The sequence below is a fragment of the Notolepis coatsorum genome (assembly GCF_963971535.1).
Source record: "Notolepis coatsorum genome assembly, chromosome: 16".
Classification (NCBI taxonomy): Eukaryota; Metazoa; Chordata; class Actinopteri; order Aulopiformes; family Paralepididae; genus Notolepis; species Notolepis coatsorum.
Window position 1 is genome coordinate 29,894,698 of NC_140180.1, and position 25,935 is coordinate 29,920,632.

General features: G+C 43.0%; 1 protein-coding gene across 1 annotated transcript in view; it reads right to left on the bottom strand.

Annotated features, from left to right (window-relative positions):
* The window catches only part of glrbb (glycine receptor, beta b), a gene marked incomplete at its 3' end in the record, with an annotated part of 48,393 nt that extends 23,021 nt beyond the window's left edge, over positions 1-25,372 (bottom strand). The window contains exons 1-5 of the mRNA XM_084331902.1: positions 25,355-25,372; positions 22,418-22,548; positions 17,145-17,251; positions 13,399-13,466; positions 425-651 (exon numbers count right to left, since the gene is read on the bottom strand). Of these exons, the coding sequence (XP_084188028.1) occupies positions 425-651; positions 13,399-13,466; positions 17,145-17,251; positions 22,418-22,548; positions 25,355-25,357 (536 nt within the window). The 5' untranslated portion in view covers positions 25,358-25,372. The remainder of the gene's footprint in view (positions 1-424; positions 652-13,398; positions 13,467-17,144; positions 17,252-22,417; positions 22,549-25,354) is intronic.
* Between the last annotated feature and the right edge of the window lie 563 nt (positions 25,373-25,935).

A 25,935-nucleotide genomic window follows, 5' to 3' on the forward strand; every position in this document is an offset into this window, starting at 1 on the left:
GTGACGTCTTTTCACTTGGCAGCGAGGACTCTCATTGGTGAAGTGTGACGCGTGGGAGGGCACGCTATCTCCAGCAGGTCCTGCCCCGCTAAGCACGCGCCGAGACCTGACCTGTAGTCCACAACGCCAGATTCCCACCCGCCAGCTTCCCCACCCCCTAATACTGCCAATTGTATTAGTGTGAATGGCCAGCCAAGCTGGTGGCAACGCCGAGAGCTGGGCTCAAACCCAGCATCTCCTGCATTGGTGACGAGCGCAATCTCCGCTACGCCACCTGACCGCCCAGAATCGTTGTTTTTGAAAGGGACATCGACGTACACATGTACACAAACAAAAATCCATAAAATAGGACCAATCCCTGCTTGTTCTTCAAACAACTGCCACGAACATCCGACCAGAGCAGAATGAGAAAGAAAAACGTTACCTCATGCTGATGAGGACGTCGCCGTTACGGAAGATGAAGAGCAGAATGTTCTCCTGGGTCACATCGTGAAAGTTAGCGCTCTTCTCGTTCGCAAAGAACAGGTCGGGTTTCCAGAGGCATTTGAACATCTTGGGGTCGACCGTGAGTGAGTCGGACTTGAAGTCCTGAGGTAGCCTCAGTCTGGGGTCGTTCCACCGCTGCCGCAGGAAGATGTTTACTCGATAATCCTGTTACCAACCAGAGGAAGCACACAACGTATGGTAACAGTCAAGGATCAGGAAGGCTAATAGCTCCATTCATGGTAATTCTTTTAATATTTGTTTAGCCTTTATTTAACCAGGTTTGTCCCAATTGAGATCTAGGATCTCTTTTACAAGGGAGACCTGGCCAAGAATAGCAGCAACACAACGTTTCTAAATAAACACATAGGCATTACAGATAAAAGTAACGTTACAAAATGATCAGATAAAACATTTGCACACAGAAAACCTGGTTAAAATAGGCTTCACCATAGCCTTAAATACATAAATTACCAAGCTTTGAATCTTCAGATCAGACTGGAGATTGTTCCATGCAGTAGGTGCGGAAAACCTAAAAGCTTTCTTTACCATTTCTGTTCAGACTTTGGGAACAGCAAAGTGCAGAAAATCCTTCGAACAGAGATTGTAATTTCCACCATTAAAATTTTAAAGAGACGATAAATAAATCAAAACATACCACTGACTGAGCCGACGTGCACGTCAGGAAGGCCAGTTCACTTTTTAATATAATACTCAATGGTGAGTAAGAGATCCACAGTTTGTAATATATCTCAGAGCCCCACAATACACGCTATCCAGCATGTGGAGACAGTGAGCAGAGGCATTCATATATAACACATCACCATAATCAATCACAGGTAGAAAGGTAGACTCCACCAGTTTCCGTTTCACACCAAAAGAAAAGAAAATACTTATTTCTAAAGTAAAATTCTAGTAAAAGCTTCAGCTTCTTTGTGACATAATGGATATATGCTTTAAAAGACAAGTGGTCATCAATAAAAAAAATCCTAGGTATTTAAAAGTAGATACCAACTAAATTTGTTGACCATCTCTGGTAACAATTGTATCGGACAATGTTGATCTTACTGTTTTGGATTTATTAAAAAACATGAGTTTAGTTTTTTCTGCATTTAGAACAAGTTGCTATGATGTTAGTGCATCTTCTATACCTTTGAACCAGTATAACATGTATAGAACAGACGATATAGAGTTAGAAGAGGAGGTGGAGCGGCTATTCATGTGAAATCATGTTTCTCTGTCTCTGCTTTAATGCGGTTGGGGTCTATAGACTCTCTTCTTGGGCTGCAATTCTTGTATGAAAGGTTCTATACAAATACAATAAATAAATGCTGATGCTAGCTCCATTGACAAGATAGCGGATTTACTCACAGTATTCTGATGTTGAAATGATGGTTATGGGTGAGCTTTAATCTTGATTGGTTAAGTAATTCTTCTAGTTACCTTAAGGATGTTAGTGGTAACCTACATTTAATTCAGTGAATCCACTAGGCCAAATCTGTAAAATAACTCTACGTAGCACCCTGAATATATGGCTATTATTCAGAAGTGCTGACTTGCCTTTTATCTCCCTTTGGTGCACCAAGACATATTAACTAGTTTCCATTGATATTCCCTCGAACAATGACGCGGGTTCTCATTCTCCTACCGGCTGGAATATGGATTATAAACAGTAACACTGGATCATATTCTTCCACCCAGTGCTTCTTCTGTGGGGCTAGTTGGCGGTGCCAGCAGGGGGCAGCGGTGGCAGGCGGAGCGTACGAGAGAGACGGGGAAGGAAGCAAGTCAACCGAGACGGAAGTGGGAGGAACCAGCCTCTTCGACAGTGGACTTGGATGTGATCGGTCGTGTCTAGACAGAGCCCCGTAGTGGACCACATGGGTGAACGTATTGAACTTGAGTATATTACGGGTTATTCTAGAAAGGTAAACGTAGTAGCGTGTTGCATGTTTCCCCACTGAATAACCCTAGTGATACAACGAGTTATCCTAGAAGAAGTGCGGTATAGCCAAGTGTGGCTTATGTTAACGATATTCCCTCTAGTAAGGTGCCCCGCCAGTGTGGCTTGAAGAGGACCGGTGTGTTTAGAGACACCCTGCGTCATTATATATTGCGGCTAGCAGGAGGGCTGTTTGGGACCCAAAGAGTAGCTTCAGTAAAGGTAGGGCTAGAGTATTGCTGCGCGTCTACCCAGCACCGGCCTTCAACAACCAGTCTTCGCCGGCGTTCGACGTCTGCTCTGCCCCGGCTGTCTTCAGCCCAGCACGGGAGTTCTTCCCGTCCAGCAGAGGTCGCCATCACCCAGCACGCGCTCTCAGCCCGCTACTGCTTCCTCTGCTCCAGCCCCGCTTGCTAGCGCCCGTGACAAGAGCGTTCGACGCCATCTTGCTACCCGGACAGTGGTGGCGCGGCGAGGACGGCATCTTGGTTGAGTACATTAGAGCGTCAGCGCTCCGGATCTTATTGCACAGTATACAGTGTGATGCGGCCTACGGGTGAAGCTAACGTTGCTAACTACAGTTCATAGGGGTACCCCATAAACATTATATGCCGGCATTAGTATAGGACTCTTGTTTTGGTAAAGTGGGCCCACCTTTTTGATTTCCTTTGAGTGTGATAACGTGTTGGTTCTTTAATAATAATTTCCCATCTAATTAACCCTTTCCCTGTGGGGAGGTTACAGACCTGTGATCTCATAAGTAAAGCCTTAGAGAGGTATTATTCCTACCATATAATTAAAGCCTGAGAGAGGTATTATCCATGGTACTAACCCAGACGTGGGTGATGAGTCAAGCACATTGAAGTATATTATCCCTGGTACTGACCCAGAGATGGGTGCATAATATAAGTGTCTATAAGGTATTGAGTTACAAACTGAGTAATAGTAGGACTTCATTCTATTTGACCATTCCTATTAAATCTTTGTAACTGAACAGTACAAATTAATATAAAGCATTAGATGGGGTTCTGTGTGCGTGTCCATTCCTGTGCCCAGTAGTAATCATTTTGGTGTGGGTAACGTTCATGCAATTAACCCCTTCCTATTCAACCTTTCCCTTCTTACTGTAAGGTTTCTAGTGTCACTGAGGGAGGGTACTGCTTGCGGGGGGAACCAAGTTCTTTATTTACCATTCAGTCACTGGGTGTGGGAGGGTTAAAGGAGTAATTGGGGGAAGTGAGAGCGAGTTGGGGAGTACTGCTGACCGCCCTGGAAGGGAGAGGAAGACCAGAGTACCAGACCAGGTTGGTAAATCCCGGGCCCCATCCACCCTCCCTGCCAGCCTCCAGTTGATGCTCCAGACCCAAAGACGGAGATGCAGTCAGACAGAGATCTGCTGTGTCTCGCTACCCAGTGGCTGTGCACACCCGTTCCCACGAAGCAGGGATAATCCACCCTGCTACATCTAGGTCTACCTTAATTGACTTAATTCCTCCGATCCTTTAGTGATCATTGTCCTATAGCATGTATCAGAAAGACGGCATCAAGGAAAAACAATCTGTCATTATTATCGAAAATTATTGACCACCGTTGTAGCCAAGGAACGTCTGTTCCGAAAGCGATCCCACATTGCGATCCCAAACTGTACATTGGAGGGGGTTAGGTTTGGACATTTACAGGGGCCAGTTTCGAATTGCAGTCTCCCGTAGGTGCTCTTTTAGAGTGGTTTTGAAGGTGGGTAATGATTCACATTCCTTTTAAGTTCCACATCGATGTGGCATAATTGCTAAACGTGTTTAGTCCCTTGTTTGAGCCGAATCTGGGTTTAACATGATTTGTGGAGCTCCCTCTGGTGTTGTGGTCGTGGTATTCACTGACCTTTGGGAAGTATTTTGACATGTACATGGGTACCTTAGTGGTGTAGTGTATCTTGTAGACCAGGCCCATTGCAAGTTGCTGTACTCTGTCGTCTACTCTAAGCCATCCTAGGTTGTCAAAGTGGGCAGGGGTGAGGTGGGTTCTAGGAGTAAGCTCAAGCAGTAGTCTGACCAGTTTGTTTTGTGATGTTTGTAATTTTGTTTGAGCGCCTTTGAGGTGCTTTGGTACCATGAGGTGCAAGCATAGTCTTAAAAACAGGCATCTGGCAACCAGTAAAAAGAAATGTGAGAACACAAAACTTTTGTTTCAGTGTGTTCAAACCTCTGTTACTCTATTTCATTAGCACGTTATTAGCATAGATTGGAGCGCAGTTAGTGTGTCTACCTTCTGTGAACATTTAGCAACAATCCGCGTTGCAAACGGATTCAAAATAGTAGAGCCATATCCATTATAAGAATGGATACATACAGTAGATTTCATTCACAGTTCTTCAGTGCATGCCTGGACATACTAAATCCAAATTGGCCGCTGCCATTTGAAAGAGGAGATTTGGCCCGATCCATAGATGTGCAAGTTGGCTATAATAAGGTAATTTATAGGCCTGGTATTCTATATTCTATAATAATATTTTAAATTGCATGTGTCCGGATGGCAGAATTCAGTACTGTATCTACAAAACATTATGTTTAATCATCTTCCCTTTATCAATTTGCTTAGAACGAGCTCAGTGGCAGTTTTGTCTGGTCATTTTTAGCATGGTGTAAAAGATACAAAGAAAGATCATAATTTATATTCTCCTTTGTTTCATCACAATTAAAAAAAAAATAGGGCTAGAGCTTAACCCTTTCTGCGCCAAACCTGGGAAAAGTCTGGTTTTGCTGCCAGCGGTTGAGCGCCAGAACCCGGGAATTCTCGGGTTTTGATCCTTTGATCTTTTTCCTCTGATCCCCATTCTAACCACTGCGCGGACCTTCCTGTATCTCCCTTGCACCGCTGCCTACGTTAAAATTGCAATGACGATCGAATCCTGCCAGGTGGCAGTATCGCCTACCTTTTTAACTGAAATAGTTTAGTGTGGACACTAAAAAAAAAATATCTGCAAGAACTCGCTCTGCGATTTTATGGATGAATGAATGAATGAATGAAAACTTTATTTAACAGATTGCAGAATGGGTACAATACAGTACGGCTCAATACATACAATTGTTAAGGGGATGCAGACCTGAGAAAGACGTTTGTCTTGTTTCCATCAGGGTCCCCCATTTTCAATTCATATAGACATATATGACATACATGACATACAGATAGTCAGTACTGCTACATCTATACATTTATGACATACCAGATTTGCAAATACAGTACTGTTTGTGATACAGAAGGAAATACGACGAAGGAAATGGCCTCAAACCTATTTGCCGTATACACATATACACGAGTAATCGCGATGGCGATGGGATCACTGGGGATTATCCTTTTTGGAGTACCTTCTGGCTAAGGTAAGGTATATTCTATGTCTATTTTACCGAACCTGAAACATGTTTTTGTAGAGATCACAGTGTCGTATTTTACCGGACCTGAACCATGCTTTTGGTAACGATCAGAGTTTTGAGTTAAAACGACCCCCCCCCCTTGATTTGTGAAAACACATATGTACATGGTATATACCTTTGATTTTGAAGTTTTTGGGGTTTCAGGAGAGCAACCCGAACGATTTGGGCATATTGCATATAACATATCATATCTTGCGATCTATGAAAAAAGACTGGATTATTTTGGAAAGGGGCGATGTTTAGCGTGTAATAGTGCACAAACTACAGTATGTAGAAATTAACTGGTTAGTCAGTGCTGGACTATGAACAATGCCTGTCAAATGAGCCATAATATTGTCTCCATAGCTATAATACAGAACACACAATGGGTTTGCAAACATCGCTAAAATGGTCAATAACGGTGGCACCATTGAGTAAACATGGGGAAAGAGCGTGGCGCTCAATGAGTTAACAGGTTAAGAGGTTAAAGGTGCACTTTATTTTGCACATATCCCAGGGCTCTAAATTTTTTATTTTTTTTTATCCCCTTTTTCTCTGCCTGACTTTCTGTGCTTTTTTCCTCCCATCCCAAATTAGTCGTTATGCCAATTCCCCCCTCCCCTACCTGGTCGTTGTACGCATGTGCCCCCTACTGGTCGGTCTGTGCTGAGGTCTACCACATGCTTCCTCTGACACATGCGGAGACAGCCAGCGGCTCTCTTTTCACCTGACAGTGCGGACTCTCATTGGTGAAGTGTAACGCGTGGGAGGTCACACTGCCTTCACCACTTCCTGTCTTTTGCTGTGCAGGCGCCCTGACCTGACCTGTAGGAGTCGCTGTCCACAACGCCAGATTACCACCCCATCAACTTCCCTCCCGCTAACTCAGCCAAACGAGTTAGTATGACGGCTGGCCCAAGCCGGAGGCAATGCTGACACCCGGATTCGACACCGGAGTCTCTCGCATTGGTGATGAGCGCAATCTCCACTGCGCCACCCAGCCGCCTGGCTCTGTTTTGCACAGTTATTGAGAGTTAATGAGTTTGAATATTTTGTCCTGTGACGTAATCAGAGGGCACTGAATCCTTATGGTGTTTTAATTACAGCTTAATGAAATTATGTAGATGAATAACATTTAAATAAGGATTGCAATAGGGATTGCTATTTTTTTATCTACATCACAAGGTTAATTACCACCTTATACCACAATTGTTGCTAGATTGGAACTATGGACCCTATCTGAGACGCTGTACTGATGGCTTATTATGCTTAATTTAAAGGGGACATGTGTTGCTATTCCTTTCACTATTTGGGCAACTTTACACAATTTGTGTGAGTCTATGGAACACATCTGTAAAGTTTTTTTCAAATGAATTAATTGTTTTGTATTTCTAATCAAGTATTCAAAAGCAGCATTTTTCCACTTCAAGATTTCAAGCAGTTTTTGGCTTGGCTCTGCCCATAAGCGCTTTGAGTGACAGTCACCCACAGTCTGCGACTGGCAGACAGGCAGACAGAGAGAGATAGAGAGACAGAGGAGGGGGATAATAATTAATTTCGCCACGGGAGGCATAATCCCACGGGACAAAGCATTGGTAACTTGTTTCAAATGACAATATATACCCCTGTGAATATTATTGCATGGATCGGAATACAGGCGCGCACGTGGGAGTCAAATATATTTTGACAGTGATATGCGAGTGCTCCGGGAGAAGACCCATACCAGCCCCGCGCGCCGGTCGAGGTTGTGTGTGTGTAAATGTGTGTGTTTCCCCGCGTGCCGGTCGAGGTTGTGTGTGTGTAAATGTGTGTGTTTCCCCGCATGCCGGTCGAGGTTGTGTGTGTGTAAATGCGTGTGTGTTTCCCTGCACGCCGGTCGAGGTTGTGTGTGTGTAAATGCGTGTGTGTTTCCCTGCACGCCTTTCGAGGCGGTGTGTGTGTAAATGCGTGTGTGTTTCCCCACGCACCGGTCGAGATTGTGTGTGTGTAAATGTGTGTGTGTTTCCCCGCGCGCCGGTCGAGGTTATGTGTGTGTAAATGCGTGTGTGTTTCCCCACGCACCGGTCGAGATTGTGTGTGTGTAAATGTGTGTGTGTTTCCCTGCGCACCGGTCGAGGTTGTATGTGTGTAAATGCGTGTGTGTTTCCAAGCGCGCCGGTCGAGGTTGTGTGTGTGTAAATGTGTGTGTGTTTCCCCGACAGAAGCTCCTGTCCCTCTGTATCTCTCTCTCCCTCTCTCGCTCTTTCTCTGCCTCTTTCTGTCAAAACCCGCTTGAGGAAGTGTCGGGTATTTCCACTCGCTCTGTTGTTGAGCGAATGGTTGCGTTACAACCTTAGAGGGGGCGTTACTGCAGATCAGCTCCTTGCTACATAGCCAAGTGAGTCAAATCAGAATGACCTAGTTCACTGGGGGAGGAGATTGTCTCAACTGAATTAGAGCAATCCACCGAAATGAGGATTAGAGAAACAGACCCATTGATACAAACCCCCATTGCTATAAAACAATGCTAAACACTGGAAACGGTCATTTATAAGACACAGGACCTTTAAGGTCCCCAGAGGGCAGACTGAGCTTGGAAAGTCAGTCTTTTGTTTTAATGCCGGAATTATCTCCAGCTCACACTAACAATCAATAGCCGACTATGGACAATTTAAATATCATTACAATTATCTCTGTTTCAGGTTGCCAATTTTTTTTTTACATTTGTTTCATGTTTATGTCCTATGTATTCAATGTCTAATTATTTAAACTAATATTCCTTATTTTTATTTTATGTTTTAAGCTCAGCCTCATTGTAAACGAGGGCCAGCCTCAATGATTTACCCAGATCTTCGCCATGTGTTCGCAGTTATCATCACAAATGATGAAATTGTAGGTGCCCCTGTTTTAAAAATGTCTTGTTTTTCTTAAAGATTATGGATTTACATGTTGTGGCATGCAGACTCTGAGAGGGGTGAGCAATTCAGTGTGGTGGTGAATTTTCAGACTTTCTCCAAATTTCTCACATTTTTGTGTATTTTGTCATCCTTAAAGACCTAAAGAAGCTGTAATAGTAGTAGTCAAATGTTCAACAAAAAGACCACCATTTAATTCTCATGAACTCTGACCTCTGGTCACGACCTACTTCAATCAACAAGGTCCAAACCACTTCTACATTCTACAGCTGCAGAGACATGTTGATGACATTTAAAGCAAATCCACCCGAAGAGAACAGCACAAGAGGAGGCGAGGGTCAAATGTTATCAACACAGCAACACGTGGTACAGCAGAACCCTCATTAGTGTGCCTATTAGAGCACCATTCACACTATTGTTATTGAGGATATATCACTCAGTCATGCTTTTGGCCGCTTTGTTGTGCTTATTTTGATGGCATGTGTCAGTTTGCACTGGGGACCAGGTGTGGGGAAAGTCTATTAATGCGGAGCATGAAGATGGATGACATGTCAAATAAACCCACCAGCAAACCAGCTGTGTGTGTTTTCGTAAGTCTGTGTCTGTGTGTTTATGGCCTAACATTTTTGGATTTCACATGCAATTTAGCACAGCAAACTAAATGTCACACTGTACGAGAGCCTAAACATAAAGACTTTAGGGTGAAGCTGTCATGCTCAGCCAAACACTTCATTCCCTGAAGGAGTCCTGGAGATCGAAAAACATTACAAAGCCTCAGCAAATAGTGCGTCAATATACAATTCTTGCCTTGTCATTTATCTATTTCCTATAGCTCTCGAATGTGCTACCTAGTCATTTCCCTTGACACCTTAAAACATGTTTACATAATGCGACATTTCCCATGCATGGATTTATCATATCCGACAAGCCCACCACAGATTTCCCAAAAGTGACACAAAAACCCATCAACAGGGCTTTTTATGGCATGTACTCAATCTTCCCTGTTGCCTGTGTGCATCTGACCCACCCCAACCTCCTGCCACCGCAAATAACCCGTGGGTAGAACTAAAGAAATGAGGTACAGCCACCAAATATGCCTACGGTATGCCATCAGGCACAACGCGCACACCGCTAACTTGCCCTCGGGGTTGTTGCCTCTTTCGACGGGAACACAAACCAATTTCCACACCGTTGGTCTTTGTGAAAAGCCAGTCAGTGTGAATATATTCCTCTCTTGGCCTCCGCTATCAAGCTGTCAGTTCCTCTTGTCGATTCGGTGGGAAGATTAAACACAAGCACAGGCTGTAATCAAAGAAGGAGACACTGCTAGAGAATGCTGCGCTATAAAACACGGCCGCAATTTACTTCGTGCCACAGCGTCAAATTAGTCCTTCCTCTCCGGGGGGGGGGGGGGGGGGGGGGGACGACGACACACAACGCGTTCATGAAGTGAAAATAGATGTGCTAGCCTCGCCGGACGCACTCTGGTGTTTAGCCCGGCGGAGGTGTAAATGGCCGACGGGTATTTCCAGAGATCAGACGAGCCTCCCGTGGAGTGATACATGGAAGACGAGAGGTGACCGGCTGTCTGGACCGTCCCAGAGTGTCATACCCTATACCTCATTTTCACTCTCTCACTTTCACACTCGCTCGTTCGCCAGGGAGGCCGAGGCGAGGTGGAGGAAGAGGAGAAGCTGCCATCATTCTGACCGTGTGTAAGTCTCTCTCTCTCTCTCTCTCTCTCTCTCTCTCTCTCTCTCTCTCTCTCTCTCTCTCTCTCTCTCTCTCTCTCTCTCTCTTAAATTTTTTAAAAAAAGGGTGGGAGGGTTGTTTTGGTTTTTCTTTTAGCATCGTTCCCCATGTGACACGTATCATCTTAATCGGTCCCGGTGTGAAATTCCCCAGTGTGGGACTGTAGACACACGCCACTGATCTCTGGCCAAGAGAAATATTTTCAGTGGAAAGCAGCAGACATTCCAGGATAAAGGATCTAAGGACCCGTCGTGTTATGAGTGTCATTCTCCATAAAGTGAGCATATGAGATATAGGATCACGAATACACTTCCCTGGAGCTTGACGCCATCAACATCTGTCTCAGCACTAGGGATCTCTAGCAGTATCACAAATACCACAATAAAGAACACAGAAAACTGCTTGTTGATTAACATCTGGAGAGGTCTTACTGCCGGCGAACAAACTGTCAAGCTGTCAAGCTTTTCTATAAGCTTGTATTAATATTGTACAAAAATGTGGACACGGGTGCATTTTCCCTAAAATAACGCCACCAACTCAAACTGCTGTCCCGTATAGACTATGGAATTTGAAACCATATTTTTAATACAACAGATAACAACATAATTGTCATCACATGTATGATAAGGATTTGTTATTGCAACACAACATTTCTGTAGCATTATGTATCGCACAGCCCTAATCAACACACTGGCGAAACATGCAATCCACATCCCGTATGGGAGAGACGTAGCATGTGTCAACGTGATTTGGAGAATGTAAGTACGTTGTACCGTAGTTTGCTCATATACAGCAGATTATGTGTTAGCAGTAAGGCTAACTCGAATGCTTCAAAGCTTCAATCGCTGCCATGGTAGCCCTCCAAAAATTTGCCTACATCAGCATTAGAATGTAGAATGTAGAAATAATAATCCAGTTATTCTCAAACAAGGACATCATGAGATCAACCACATTGCTCTTTTACCCACTGCATTGAAACCTTTGCAGAGGAAGAATTAAGTTTTTATTATTAGATAATTACTGAACTTTCGAAGCCGAAATAATTGAAATCAGAACAGCCCTATTTAGCAGCATCATATAATAAAAATTGTATTGTACCTTAACACTTTGAGCGCCACTCACGGCTTTTCTCGGGTTTACGACCCGACCGTTGAATGCCACGTCACGGCTTTTCTCTGGTGTTTTTAATTTTTTTTTAATTAGCGATCTGAAATCATATTGCATCACACGAGCCTACCGTTGGAGATCCAGGGACCGCCGGCGCTCAGATGTGAAAAAAGCTCCCACTATCGTCTCCCAGATGGTAAATCACCCTTTTGGAATGGACTCAATGAAAGTGAATGGGAGAACGGATTTCTGACTCCACATTTTACTTCTCACTGATGCAGCCGGGGTCTACCAGAGTTCATTCTGGAGCCTCTGAGCCGCGCGGATCATGTGTTCTACTGTATACACGGTTGATCAATACATTTATCGATTTTTTCGAATGGCGATCGGAAATTGGAATAAACCATTTGGATACCATCTGACCTCAGGTAAGGAATCTATGTTATCAGTGTTAGGATAATCAGACTCGTTTTCACTGATATATAAGCGTTTATGTGATATGTGATATGGCTGTTTTGACTGTAAAAGCCATGAGGAAATAAGAGCAGCGATTATCAGCGCACGGCACGAGCGTGCGTGCGCGCGCACACATATACTATCGATCATCTAGCGTTTATTTGAAAACGATTCATAAATAGGCCGACAAATGACAGCGTTCTGGAATATTCCAGTAAAAGGCGATTATCGTAGGCATGGGTTGTTTTTCCCAGGAAAACAGGTTATTTTCTAAATGCTATCAAACGGAAATGAAGCGATAAAAATACAATCTGCCTTGCCAATGTTGACTGGAAAATGAGTCTTTGATAAGCGACGGGCAGATTAGACACATAGCCATAATTTAAAACATAGATTAGGCGATATTAACGTTAACATTGGCCGTGGATGGTGGCACTCAACGGGGTAAATAGGAAAACACGGCCCGGCACTGAAAGTGTTAAAGGAACACACTAACATTATAGGAAATGCACTCACCATCCTCTCCAAAGTCAGACAAAACGATGGGTACCAATTTCCTCTCTGTACGTTCAGTAGAAAGCTGTCCGGCTGCAAGCTAGCCACTAGCCTAGCTTAAAATTCTGGGAAAGGTGTTTTTGGCCAACAGCTAGGCTAGCTGGTCATTATCCGCTTCCATTCCATTATGCTAAGCTAGGCTAGCTTGTAGCCGCATAGCTTTCTACTGAACACACAGAGGGGAAATTGGTATCTATCTTCTTATCTGACTCTGGAGAAGATGGTAAGTGCATTTCCCATAATATTGGTGTGTTCATTTAATGCATCAGTCTAGATCAACCTAGATTAAGGCATTGCAATTAATACCATGGGTTGCTAATCATGCCATTATAATTCCGCTTGCCTTGCCATTTAAAAGATGAGTCACATTTTCTATGCTCACATTTCACATTGTTCCACTCCACCTCCAACGCCATTTCATAAAGCTTGTATATTTAAGGAGACGTTCCCAGCAGCTTCATATTCGTACAGTTATTAGAAGCAAGTACGTTAACTGAATTTCCAGGGTGTTCTCTTCAAGTGAGCCAGGGTCAGCCCTTTGCTGTCCTCGAGTTAAATACATTCATTAGTATTCAAAAAGTGCCTCCATATCAGCAATTAATTAACACATCAGGTATGAAAACCAGAGTCTCCGTAATGAGACTCCATTAATTTGTCTGATGGAGCGTCAAACCCACGCTAATGCGTTCTCCCCAAAAACTGTAGGATGAGGCGCTTTTTCACCCTGAGCCATAGCTGGTCAATGGTGGGAGTATTGGTGAGATCAATAATGAGATGCTGATGAAGGGGAATTGTATCTTACCATAGTAGTCTCCTGGATTGAGCCAAAGCTGTTGATGAAAATATTCACTCTGTCCTCCACAGGGATCCCTGTGGGGAAAAAAGAAATATCAACCTCACTGCCTTTAAAGGGCATGTCTTGGATTTGTCTAGGCTTATTCTATTGATCAGCTCTTAGGCTACTCAAAATAAAATAAATGAGACATGTTTTCAAAAACATTTTTAAACAGTTGTTTTTCGCTTTTGAAATTGGCAATAGCATCCTCTTAGCTAGCCCCACAGACTTGTGATGTTGCTGTTTCTTTTTTTACCTTCACCACTCTCGCCACACTCTGCACTCAAACAGCTTGTGAAAGATGCCGTTTTGCACAAAGTGGATGGTCCAAAACTCATTCTAACGCAATTGCAGGTTTCCTAGGCATGCAAAATACTTTGACAGTTTCAGTTTCTAAGCAGGGGCGTATGAAGGAATTCTGGGCCCCGTGCACATGATGTCTCTCTTTGCGTTTTGCAGTCCTTCACTTGCCCACGGAACTTGCCATTGTGTTATCATTTATCTGGGCTGTGGGGCTACTGGTTAGCATTTGTTAGCAATGGTGATGCAGTGAATGGGGATAGTTATTATTAATTATATTATCATTTATCTGAAAATCACATAGTCCTCTTGAAGTCCTTTCAAAGAGTTCTGTTTAGTCTTGCTATTACCCAGTGTTGGGGGAAGCTACTCTGAAAGCATAGTTTTACAAGCTACCAATTCCTCACTACGACTACAGCAAAGCTATATCCTCACAAGAAATATAGTTTGGTTAACTAAAGCTACTTAGAAAAAGTTGTAAAAAAAAAAAAAAGAGAAAAAATCCCTTATACCACGGTTTATTGCAGGGTGCACATTTCTCACTTTAACCCTAACCCTAACCCTTTCACTGCCGCACTACCAAACGGTTAACCCTTTCACTGGATCAATACACAGAAGGTTAACCCTTTCACTGCCACACAACAGCCGGTTAACCCTTTCACTGCCACACGACAGAAGGTTAACCCTTTACTATCACACAACCGACGGCGACCGCCGCTGCTTAACGTGAAACAACACCAAAAAACCCTATCTGGGTTCTTCACAGAATAAAACTGCAAGGAATTTTCTGTCAACAGTCAAAATGTTGAACTTGCACCTTCTTAGACAATTTTAATTTTCCAGTACATTGCATCTATTTAAACAGGGAAAAAGCACACAAACACCAAACGTCATTAAAATAGATTGGGCCCCACTCAGCAAAAAAAATATGGTTTTCAGAGGGTTCCTGTCCTTCAGCAAAAGAGCATAGGAGGTTAAAAAGAGCACATTTAATGTGATAGATATCCTGTATATCCTGTTAAATGTAGTTAAACTTCTACTTTAATTACATGTAAAGAAACGACTCCCCCACACTGCTATTACCACAGCTTATGGACAAAATTGTAATGACTTGCATGCAATTTTCAGGGAAATTCTTTCAATCCTTATTGAATTGTACTAGCATTGCTACGAAAGCTGCTACCAATTTCTCAAAAAGCAAAAACATCTGTGAGAAAACATTTGGAATGTCTTAAACATGGGGTTTGGTTAGTGATCAATAGGGTAGGCTTCTAAAAGGCCTGACCCTTCACTTTAAAGGGGCACAAAACAATGCAGATTTATTTTGCACATAATCTCTCATACACGTCCAAAGACTCTAAACCGTTTTGCACGTATTCATTTAGTTTGACAGTTAGTGAGAGTAAATTATATTAGAATGCAATTTCTTTTCATCTACATAATTTCACAGAGCTGTAACACAACACAAGGATTCAATGTCCCCGATGACATCACTGGTGGCCATATTCAAACTCATGTCCTCTCAATAACGGCCAAACTCAATGAAAGTGTGCAAAAATCTATTTGAGCGTTTGGATGTGTGTGTGAGATCATGAGAAAAAAAGAAAAGAAAACCAGCATTGTTCTTTGGTGAAGTTCCCCTTTAAGGAAGCCTGTAGATTCCCGAAACGTTTCCTCAGGCGGCCGGAAAGCTCCGTCTACAAGCTGATATAAACACCTTCATGTGGTTTATATGAGTTCAAATCCATGCTCATGCTATGCCGTCTCTTCCTATTCACGGCCCTGTCTCTCTGCACTTTACCTGATTGCAAATACTAATACCACCTTAAGGAGGCTGGACCGCTCAATCTGTATTGAATCACTGTTGGCCTCGTTGGTGGACCAGTGAAGAGGTGAGGAGACTTCACTGGAAGCAAGTGTATTTAACAGGAGCAAATTGTGAAGAAAAATACCTTACAGCCCATGCGTTTCATATAGGCAGGCAACCACAGTCCAGCCAACTTATTGATATTCAAGGAGCATTCGCGGTGTTACGTTAAAAATATATCCTCCAGCCTATAAAAGCAGCGCACACTTTTATGGCTCCGGGCACCGCGAAACGCGGGGAACAGCTTTGGATGTAATTTGGCAGATTATAACGTTGATGTTAATGGATGGGCAAGAGCTTTCATCTTCTGCTCTGATATGAAGACCAGATGTCTGGCTGGTGGGAGAAACATCAGCCAGGCATAGAGGGGAGGTGATTCTTGCGTACACCACATCAAACACGGGGTCCTGAGAAATGAAGCAGCAGCCAAGCGCTCTGGGATGAAGACCTATAGCAGCACCGCGCGCTAACGGGGGGTTACACTCCACTCACTTTCTGTTCCATCACTTCAAAATGTAAGGAGGAGTTCAATGATAAACCGTTTCGTTCTCAATTATTATTTAAAAGAGTGGATAGGACAGCCTTCTCTTATACATTTTTACAATATTTGTAATAACTTTAAAAGTAAATTCACCACCTTGAATTGATGGAATTAAAAGTGATTTGAGCCCAACTGCCTTCAGATTGCAGCCAATGCAGTTTCGGTACAAAACATGTACAAAACATGTTTACTGTGCAATTCTTACAATTATTCTATCCTATGTCATTATAAATCAAAGCATGTATATTTTCACGTAGCTTTTCTAGCTTCAAACAGTGTTCCAGGCTTTGTTTGTTCAGTTATGAAAATACCTGAATGTAGCCTACCTTAGCTTTTTTCAGTTCTCCGACGCTCAAAATGACAAGATAACATGGTGCACCTTTAATATCATCAGCTAGGCTTGTGTATGGATGAGGTAACTCTTCATATGAGAGCATGCAAGGTCTCACCAAGCTATATTGTTTCACAATAATGATATTGTTTTTAAAGCCAGAATTATGTTGTGTCTATTATGACACATCAAGACATTTGAATCACAGGATATGAAGCAGCTGTACAACTTTGCAACAGAATCACAAATCTAGAATCACTTATCTAGAGTGTCATTGTGCAGGTGGTACACTGTTGTATTTTCATCTGTTCATTCGTTTTTATAATAATAATTTGCCATCAATTTCCTATCACATACCATTTATTAGGTGAGATACTCACACATAACTGATAGTGGAGGGCCTAAAGTGAAGGTTTACAGTAAAATATGGAGCAAGCAAGAGTGAATGAGAGAGAGAGAGAGAGAGAGAGAGAGAGAGAGAGAGAGAGAGAGAGAGAGAGAGAGAGAGAGAGAGAGAGAGAGAGAGAGAGAGAGAGAGAGACACACACACACACACACACACACACACACACACACACACACACACACACACACACACACACACACACACACACACACACACACAGAGACAGAGACACAGATAGACAGACAGAGACATAGAGAAAGAGACTTGCCTTTGAAGTTAGGCCTTATTCTAGGATCGTAGGTGATCAGTAACCTGTTCAAGATGTTGCTGGTTGAATTTACAGGGACCCGTGCGAGATCCTCGGAGGACAGCTGCCTGCGAGGAAGAAAGAAGATAGAGAGAGAGAGAGAGAGAGAGAGAGAGAGAGAGAGAGAGAGAGAGAGAGAGAGAGAGAGAGAGAGAGAGAGAGAGAGAGAGAGAGAGAGAGAGAGAGAGAGAGAGAGAGAGAGAGAGAGAGAGAGAGAGAGAGAGAGAGAGAACTCTAGATCACATTATGCCTGGCAGGTCACATTCCTTGGAGATTAACAGGGCAGATGTACATCCACTCTAACTCTGTATACAATTTGATTAAGCTCTGACCCCAGAGAGCTACCAACTGGGTGACTGAATTAGCTGTGGGATTGGACCACCCTGGTTAAAACCTGTTTCATGGTTCTAAACAGTGTACAGTCACTGTCTCTGTGAACGTCATGTTCTGTCACCATAGTGACACCAATCATTGCAACACTGTGTGCCCTCCGACTTGGAACCTAAAGTTACCATTGTAACCTTATAAAAAAAGAAAAGCTGTGATATTGCCACCTTCAAGGACAACAATGAAATTAGTATCTGTATATAAATATTAAAAGTAAAAGTAATACAGAATAGGTTCCATTGAACCAGCACACTCAGTAACAACCCTGGGGTCAGCACCATTCTCTGGCCCTGATTTTGAGAAACACAGGATTGCCTAGAGGAAGAGAGGTCACTGGTCTCAGCACAGCACAGCACAGGACTGGAGGGGGGCCAGTATACACATACAGTGCTCAACATATCTGTCCTTGGGTAGGGCACTGAACCCCATATTGCTCTGCAGGCTCTGCACTAGTGGTGACCTTGTGCTCTGATCTCCCAAAAGAAATGCATGTGTAGGAGAGACGGTGTCTAAGAGAGAGATATGTGGAAAGACACATTTAAATTGGCTCAACAGACCTCTCATGTGTATCGTATTTCTCCTGGCCATGAGAGAGGGCGCTTGCCTCTGCCTCCCACAGCATGGGAAAATGAACGGGTTATTAAACTAGCTTCGTCTGCCGTTCACATGGGCTTTAACCTTGAATTAGGTCTTCTAATATTGATTTCTCTCTCTGATACACCAGGGGATTTTGAATTTCAAAATGGCAATTAAAGAAAAAGGATAAATTGCTAGCTAAAACTAGCTTAGCATTGCGCCTCGGTAATTCCTGTTGCAATGTTTGTTAATACAGAACGGCTGACAGGAAAATAAACAGGGGCCAAAGATGTTCCCCTAGCAACAGAATAACGACAGAATACTTCTGAAAAGGTGTGTAGCTTGACACCATCAGACCCATGGAACGTACGCAAGCTAGCCCTCTGTCGGGTGAGAAAGCAGCACATTGAGAAATAAACACACAGCTTGCTGGCGAAAGCGGTCGTCAATAAAGTGGATTTGACAGAACATGGTGATGTGCTGGTGCCTTGTCGCTCATGTCACAATTAATTCCTGGCACTGTGTCAGATTAATGTAATCACAGCACAAGCTAACCCTATTGAGAGCTAGGTCAGACTAGGTAATTTAGTGTCAGCAATGTGGCTCTTAGTGTGTGGATAGTTAGCAGAACATATAGGCCTAATCCTCCAGTAAATAATCTATTTAGCTCTCACCCTAAATATACTGTAAAGGACAAAATGACTGGTAAATGTACTGTAAAGGACGACATTACTGGTAAATGTACTGTAAAGGACAACATTACTGGTAAATGTAATGTAAAGGACAACATTACTGGTAAATGTAATGTAATGTAAAGGACAAAATGACTGGTAAATGTAATGTAAAGGACAGCATTACTGGTAAAGGACAGCATTACTGGTAAATGTAATGTAAAGGACAGCATTACTGGTAAATGTAATGTAAAGGACAGCATTACTGGTAAATGTAATGTAAAGGACAACATTACTGGTAAATGTAATGTAAAGGACAGCATTACTGGCAAATGTAATGTAAAAGACAACATTACTGGTAAATGTAATGTAAAGGACAGCATTACTGGTAAATGTAATGTAAAGGACAACATTACTGGTAAATGTAATGTAAAGGACAGCATTACTGGCAAATGGGGAAGGAAAACATTGTTGCCATAGACAGAAAATAAACATGAACCAGGGCCTTTATCAGTTTTCCTATTCACCTGTGTCCCGCCCACTTTCGCCATCGTAGCTCTATCTCCAGTCGCTGAACTTTGTGGTTAGCTAACCTGTGTGGATATTCCCAGACTGGATATTCTTCAGACACAACTGCTTAGCTATCTCATTCTTGCAACAAAGTAATAACTGTGATGAAACAGATGGACCGCAAAGGCTAATACCCCTTTCAAGATCGGCCACTGTGTCCCGTGCACCACGGCAAGTGGAATTACAAAAGCAGTAAACCAGGCAGCACACTTCTTAGAAACACAAGGTGAATGAGGTGTCCCATGAAGATTAACATACAACGTGAAGTCAGGACTCTGAAGGGATTTGGGGTCTGAAGAATAGCCTCGTTATTCAAGCTTGGCCTTTTGTTTTGCGAGAGATTGATTGGATTAAAAGAACGACGTCGCGATGGGGAAAGAGATGGAAGGGGGAGCGGGACTTGGCAGAGGAGAAGGGAAAACCAAAGGCCTCCATGTGGGTGGCACAGCATTCCAGCAGAATCTGACTCCCAAAGCACTTTACATATCATTATGTAAACCTTATCATGCCCCGAGGATGAGTAAAAGTGCCCCGGATTCTGCACACAGTGTGTGTATACGTTTTGTGGCTCCCCTGATCAAAGTGAAACACAACGTCCCCATCAACTAAAACCTTTTATTTTTTTTTCGTCTTCTTTCAACTGAGCATTCTGACAACCTAAAGCACTAAAGCTAAACTGGAGCCAACTGGTTCCCCTTGATCCACAAAGGCATATATACAGCGCTAAACAAGGAATATATAACACAGCTTACACTTGCCAATACTGGGACAACATAAAAGAGTTTCCCCTACAATTTTCGAGAAGTTCTCATTGTTGCACATTTGTTCCCGTTTAAGGTATTACGGTTGTGAGACATTAAACATAACATTTTGAATTGGGCTTTGATACCGAACGCTGGGAATGAGGAACGGAGCAAGGCAAGGTCTCCTTTAGAAATGGGATTCTTTTGGTCGAATGCCCGTCTTCAAATCAAATCCAACTCCACATCTAGGTTAAACTTCTCCATAACTATAATATACATCCGCACATTGATCATAATAGCCACTTGCATCCTTGCATTACTTGCGTTGTCTATACGTATGCAAGTATCTCATAGTCTATTCATTATGTCACTTTCAACTCAGAAATTGGTGTTAGAGAGGGGTAGTGTAGAGGTCTAAGCACTCGCCTACCACCACAGAGACCCGGGTTAAATTCCCGGCAGCAGTACCTCTGGCTTGGTCAGTCATCCCTAATTGGCAGTGCCGGTGAGGGTATGAGCCCTGGTCGTTAGTTAGCTAGTTAACCACAAACCAAGACAAAGTCAATGGGCTCAAGCCCCTGTCTGTAGAAGTTGATTGATGACAACTGAAATCTACTTTTTCTGTGCAATGTGGAGTAGATTTCAGTTGTCCTCAGTCAGCTTGTACAGACCGGAGCTTGAGCCCATTGACTCTGCATTTGTTTGTGGCTAACTTGTAACAGGTGTTACAAGTCTTTTCAATGTAAGAAAAGAAAGTGAAATGTGTTGGTAACTGAAGTGTGTGCCAATATGTTGTATGACACTATGTTCAAATATATGGGTCACTTGGTCCTTAAGGTCCCAGGTATGGGTTAGGGGAACTCTCAGGGGACGTACAGTATCAGATTTGGGATCTGTGCTTTGTGGCAGAAGTGAGAATCGTCTATTGTTTGAGTAGTGAGGAGAGATTTCTGAGGCCTCCTGCAAACAAATCCATCAAAAACGTCTGGAATAGTTCAGAGAGTAGTTAATTTTTCCCTATTGAATTACCAGTACTTTTGTTTTCCTTCTCCTTCTTGGACTTGGATCTGCATGGGACTGATTTCTTTTGGGACAATGGAGGGATTTATTTTGTTTGAATACTACTGACTGAAGTACTTCAAGGACTGGCCGGCCTAAGGATTTAATTTTGTTACCAATGGACTGATATTCTGACAGAACTATTCTCTATTAAGATCATGGCTTTGTGATGCATTTGTTTGCTCCTTTATTTAATACAACATATTTTTTATTTACACTGTTCCAGTTCTTTCGTCTTTATTTCTGACTTGTTTATATTCTATCTCCAGCTTGTTACAAAACTGACTATTCGGGAGTTAGTGATGAGGAGCAGCATGCATTGTGCTGGAAAAAGACTCTACCAATCATCATTGGTAATTAGCAAATATCTAAACTATCTCTTTAAATATGATGCTAAAGTACCGAACACGTGGAGAGTGACACGCACGGTATGCTGTCCCCTACCATGTTTGTCTGTCATACTGTGAGACTGTACGTTGTTTAACATCTCTAAGCTGCTGTCCCCAAGATAATTCCTGTATATTTCTTATATATGTGGCAAAATCAGTTTTTCTGATTCTGAATTAAAAAGTGCTATAAAGCAGTGGTTCCCAACCTGGGGATCCTGACACCCACTAGGGGTCATCATGTCTTGGGTCACCGGGGGTCACAAAAAACACACTTTATTTTAGATGTTTGCATGGATAAGGATGTGTGTAGACGTGAACACCAGCAGTATCTACAGAGCTAAACTAGCAGAACAAGTCAGCTAAAAACAAAGAGAAGAGAGCTGTATTGAGATTGGCTTCATGGAGGCAATGGACCGAATGTGTCATGTGGTGAGGCATTGGCTAATAGTTTTACACAAACCTCCTGCAGGTATTAAGTTATTTAAATTAGGTTCTATTTAGGTTATTTAGCTACACAGGTTTAACTATTTAGGGTACATTTTCTGTTAATTGTTCTGTGCTGGTATTGCTTTTATGCAATGAATATAATGAAATATACGTTTTCCCTTTTTCTGTAAGTGTATGTGGGTGGGGGGCTGTGAGAGCCTATACTTATGAGGGACAGTAAACCTGTTGTTAGAACCTATACGTATGAGAGACAGTAAACCTGTAGTTAGACCCTATACTTACGAGGGACAGTAAACATGTTGTTAGATCCTATACGTATGAGGGACAGTAAACCTGTAGTTAGATCCTATACAACGAGGGACAGTAAACCTGTAGTTAGACCCTATACTTACGAGGGACAGTAAACCTGTTTCCCCTTCTTCCCCTTCCTTGCTCCTTTGTCCCTGGCCGATCCGCCTTCTATGCAAAGAAAGAGGACGAGGAGGAAGACAGCCAGCTTCTTCACGCTCATCTTGAAGTTGGCCTGTGGAGGACAAACAGTAGCTGAATAAAGAGAGAGAGAGGGAGAGAGAAAGAGAGAGAGAGAGAGAGAGAGAGAGAGAGAGAGAGAGAGAGAGAGAGAGAGAGAGAGAGACCAACGCTCCTTAAATCACTCATGCCTAATGCTGCGCCTGTTGTTTTTTCACATGCGATATAAACATCAGCGTTAATTTGCACATGACACGGCAGAAGAGACCGAGCCATTTAGTATTTGAGCTACGTAAAGAGCGGGAGCCTCGGCCAGCCCCATCCATCTGACGGCAGCGGACACATTTATCATGCAATGAATCACTCTCGTGGAAAAGTCCTTTCGGTTCACCACTCAGTCCGACCGTATGGTCCATCGCACGGTCGAAATAGAGAAAACACAGACATAAATCGGTATGGAATGACAAGAAGATGATCATTCAGAATTGTTGCTTTTTTTTTTATAAGTCATGCACTGAGTTTGACCTCCGTGGGACAGGTGAGCCGCAGGACTTGCCAGGAAATTGTGTGACTCCAGATTCCATTTTCCACTGTTGTAAATCATGCTCTTTGTGGATCTTGCGGTTCGGAGCACAGTACCTGTACTGTCGGGAGTTCAACTCCCGCTTCAAACACAAATACTAGAATGAATGAAATACTACAGGGATGTGATGTATTAGTAAATCTTTTTCTAAGAATGAGAGTCCCACGGTCCTATCGCTAACACAGCTATACATACACGCACGGTTTCCTAGTGGGGCCTTTTATTTCTTAACGGTTCCTTGATAAGGGTCATTAATCATCAAACAGCACCTGCACGGTGATTCATTCCACCTACAACTAGAGCGATACCCTTTTGTTACACAGACGTATTGAGGCAAATGGGTCAGTCTCTCTGCCAGCAGACGGTATGAACTCAAGTGGCTTGTCGTCTAGACTCTAGACTCTGCGGCTGGCCTCGGCCTGGTGGTTCCCTGTGTTCTTCATGGCTTCACACCAATCATCATCTCCTCCAGCGGTTCCTGTTCATTACCCTGAGCGCCTCTGTTACCTGCCTCGCGGTATACAGTATAACCACAGCTCAACATTGTTTCACTGATTCGGAAATTCCTCTAAACTAAGAATATGGGTTCCCCCATTCTATAAGACAACATACTGTAAACTACACACACACACACACACACACACACACACACACACACACACACACACACACACACACACACACACACACACACACACACACACACACACACACACACACACACACACACACACACACACACACACACACAAGTACTAGATTACTACTATTCTGTCATACTAAGATTCTTTATTTTAGCATTACACTTCCTCTTAATATTTTTAATTCTAGTTGAAGTCTATATTTTGTGATTCTGTGCGAAGGGACTAGCAAAGTAAGAAGTGTATCTGTTTAACTGTGCACATGACAAATAGAAATCTTGAATCTTGAATAATGATTGCATAAAGAGATATTGAGAATTTTTTATTAGTGTCAAGTCAGTATAGGAAGTAAGCACTTAGACAGTGTACTACTGTAGTATGTGTAGCCTTATCCCTAATGCCTCAATAGATTATAAATAACCTAATAAACTCTATTATTTGACAGCACACACATGCACACACACATACACATAGAGAGAGAGGGAGAGATCAGATAGCACGTGCCACAGTCAGTAATGGTGAGCATTTGGCTTGGCATCAGACCAATTGTCTTAGTTACAATCAATCTTTTCTCTGACCTACAATTCCCCAGACGCAGCCGGCCTCCCGCCCAGCCGGCCTCCCGCCCTCCAGCACATGTCTTATTGACAACGCCCCACCTGCTACTCCCCTCTCACTTCACAACAGAAGGCTTGTAATTGGTATGCACTGTATGTCATTGTATACAGATCAACCCGAATGTTTACTTGTGAAATGGGCTGAGCCACATCAGTGCTGCATAATGTAATACACAAGTGGCTGAAATGCTGAGAAAAGTAGGTCAGCGTGCATGCAGAGAAAAATAGGTCAAAATGGAGATGTATAGGATCTGACCTTGACAAGCCCCAAGTCAACTATATGGTCAAATAACACTGATGTAGATGTGTATTTTACTAATGGCAATGTTACACCGAGAAGAGGTTGTCATATGGTCGCCTATATAGCCAACACTAGTGACTACATTTTCCAACGGCCTAATATTATGATGACCATGCATGCGTACAAGGTCAATACGCAATACCGCCCACACAACATCCTCATGCAGTGCACGCTTTCACTGCATTATTGAATTTTGGACCATTCCCATACAGTATCTTAAGGGACAAAGTAACAGAGTGATGTAGTTCAGTTTTTCTACATGGACCAGTAGGCTAATGACCAGTGAAAAAATAGATATTTTGCTATTTAACATTTACACCAAATATAAATATTAAATAGCCAAGCCTATGTTGTAAATAGTTTTCACATTCAACCAGAGGCCTGTGTATAGATGACAGTATAGCCTATATGTAGGGCAGTCGCAACCTGTGGCTGCCCATCGCATCAAGTCCAATCGCAACCTGTTCGCCGGGGGAAAGTAAGAACAGATGTTGACACTTTGCCCAAAGCTGTGCCCATCATCTGGAGAAAGATGGAGTTAGAACATACTGTAGCAACAGCGCCCACCGTGACGCTCGAGCGGTAATGGGGTTTTGCGAGGCGGAGATCAGATGCCATTAACAACATATTACGCGTGTCTAATAATGACGGCACATTAAGGAACCAGCTAAAGACATTTCACTTAAAAAGGGGGGAAAGAAATCATCGATATCACTTACCATTTGTTTTTCGCGATAGTCAAGTCTTTAGAGAACTAGAACCGGCGTGTCAAAGCTGTGTTAAAGTAGTCGTTATACACTGTGTGCCTTCAAGACCAGTCGCTATCTTTCATCTCCATGCTGTTCTCCGCCCTCTTCGTGGAAGCAGTTGTTGCGTTCAAAAGTAACATGTCGGCAAATTGCCAATTTTTTTTTGTTATTTTGACTTAGTGAATTATGACTGCTGCCCTTTCGCCTCCGCTCTCTGAAGCCCAAGATGGAGGCTTGCATACAGTATACCTGTCATGCAACAACATGCGCAGTAGCGCGCTGCACAGGGCTGGAAGGACTCGCATCAGCACCACGGACAGCCGCTCTGTGCTCCCAACGATAAATGTAAACCCATTACGTAAGAGGGCAATAACGCATATTCATGTGATGGGAACACGCTCCTATCTCTATTTATGGCAGTCTCTGTGCAACATTTAGCCTTTGTCAGATGTGGACCGTGAAAAGACTATAACAGACTGCTATCAAATTAATGTTGCGATGACGCTCCATATGTCATGGTTAACTGGGGTTGTGGGCCTATTTAGGTTATT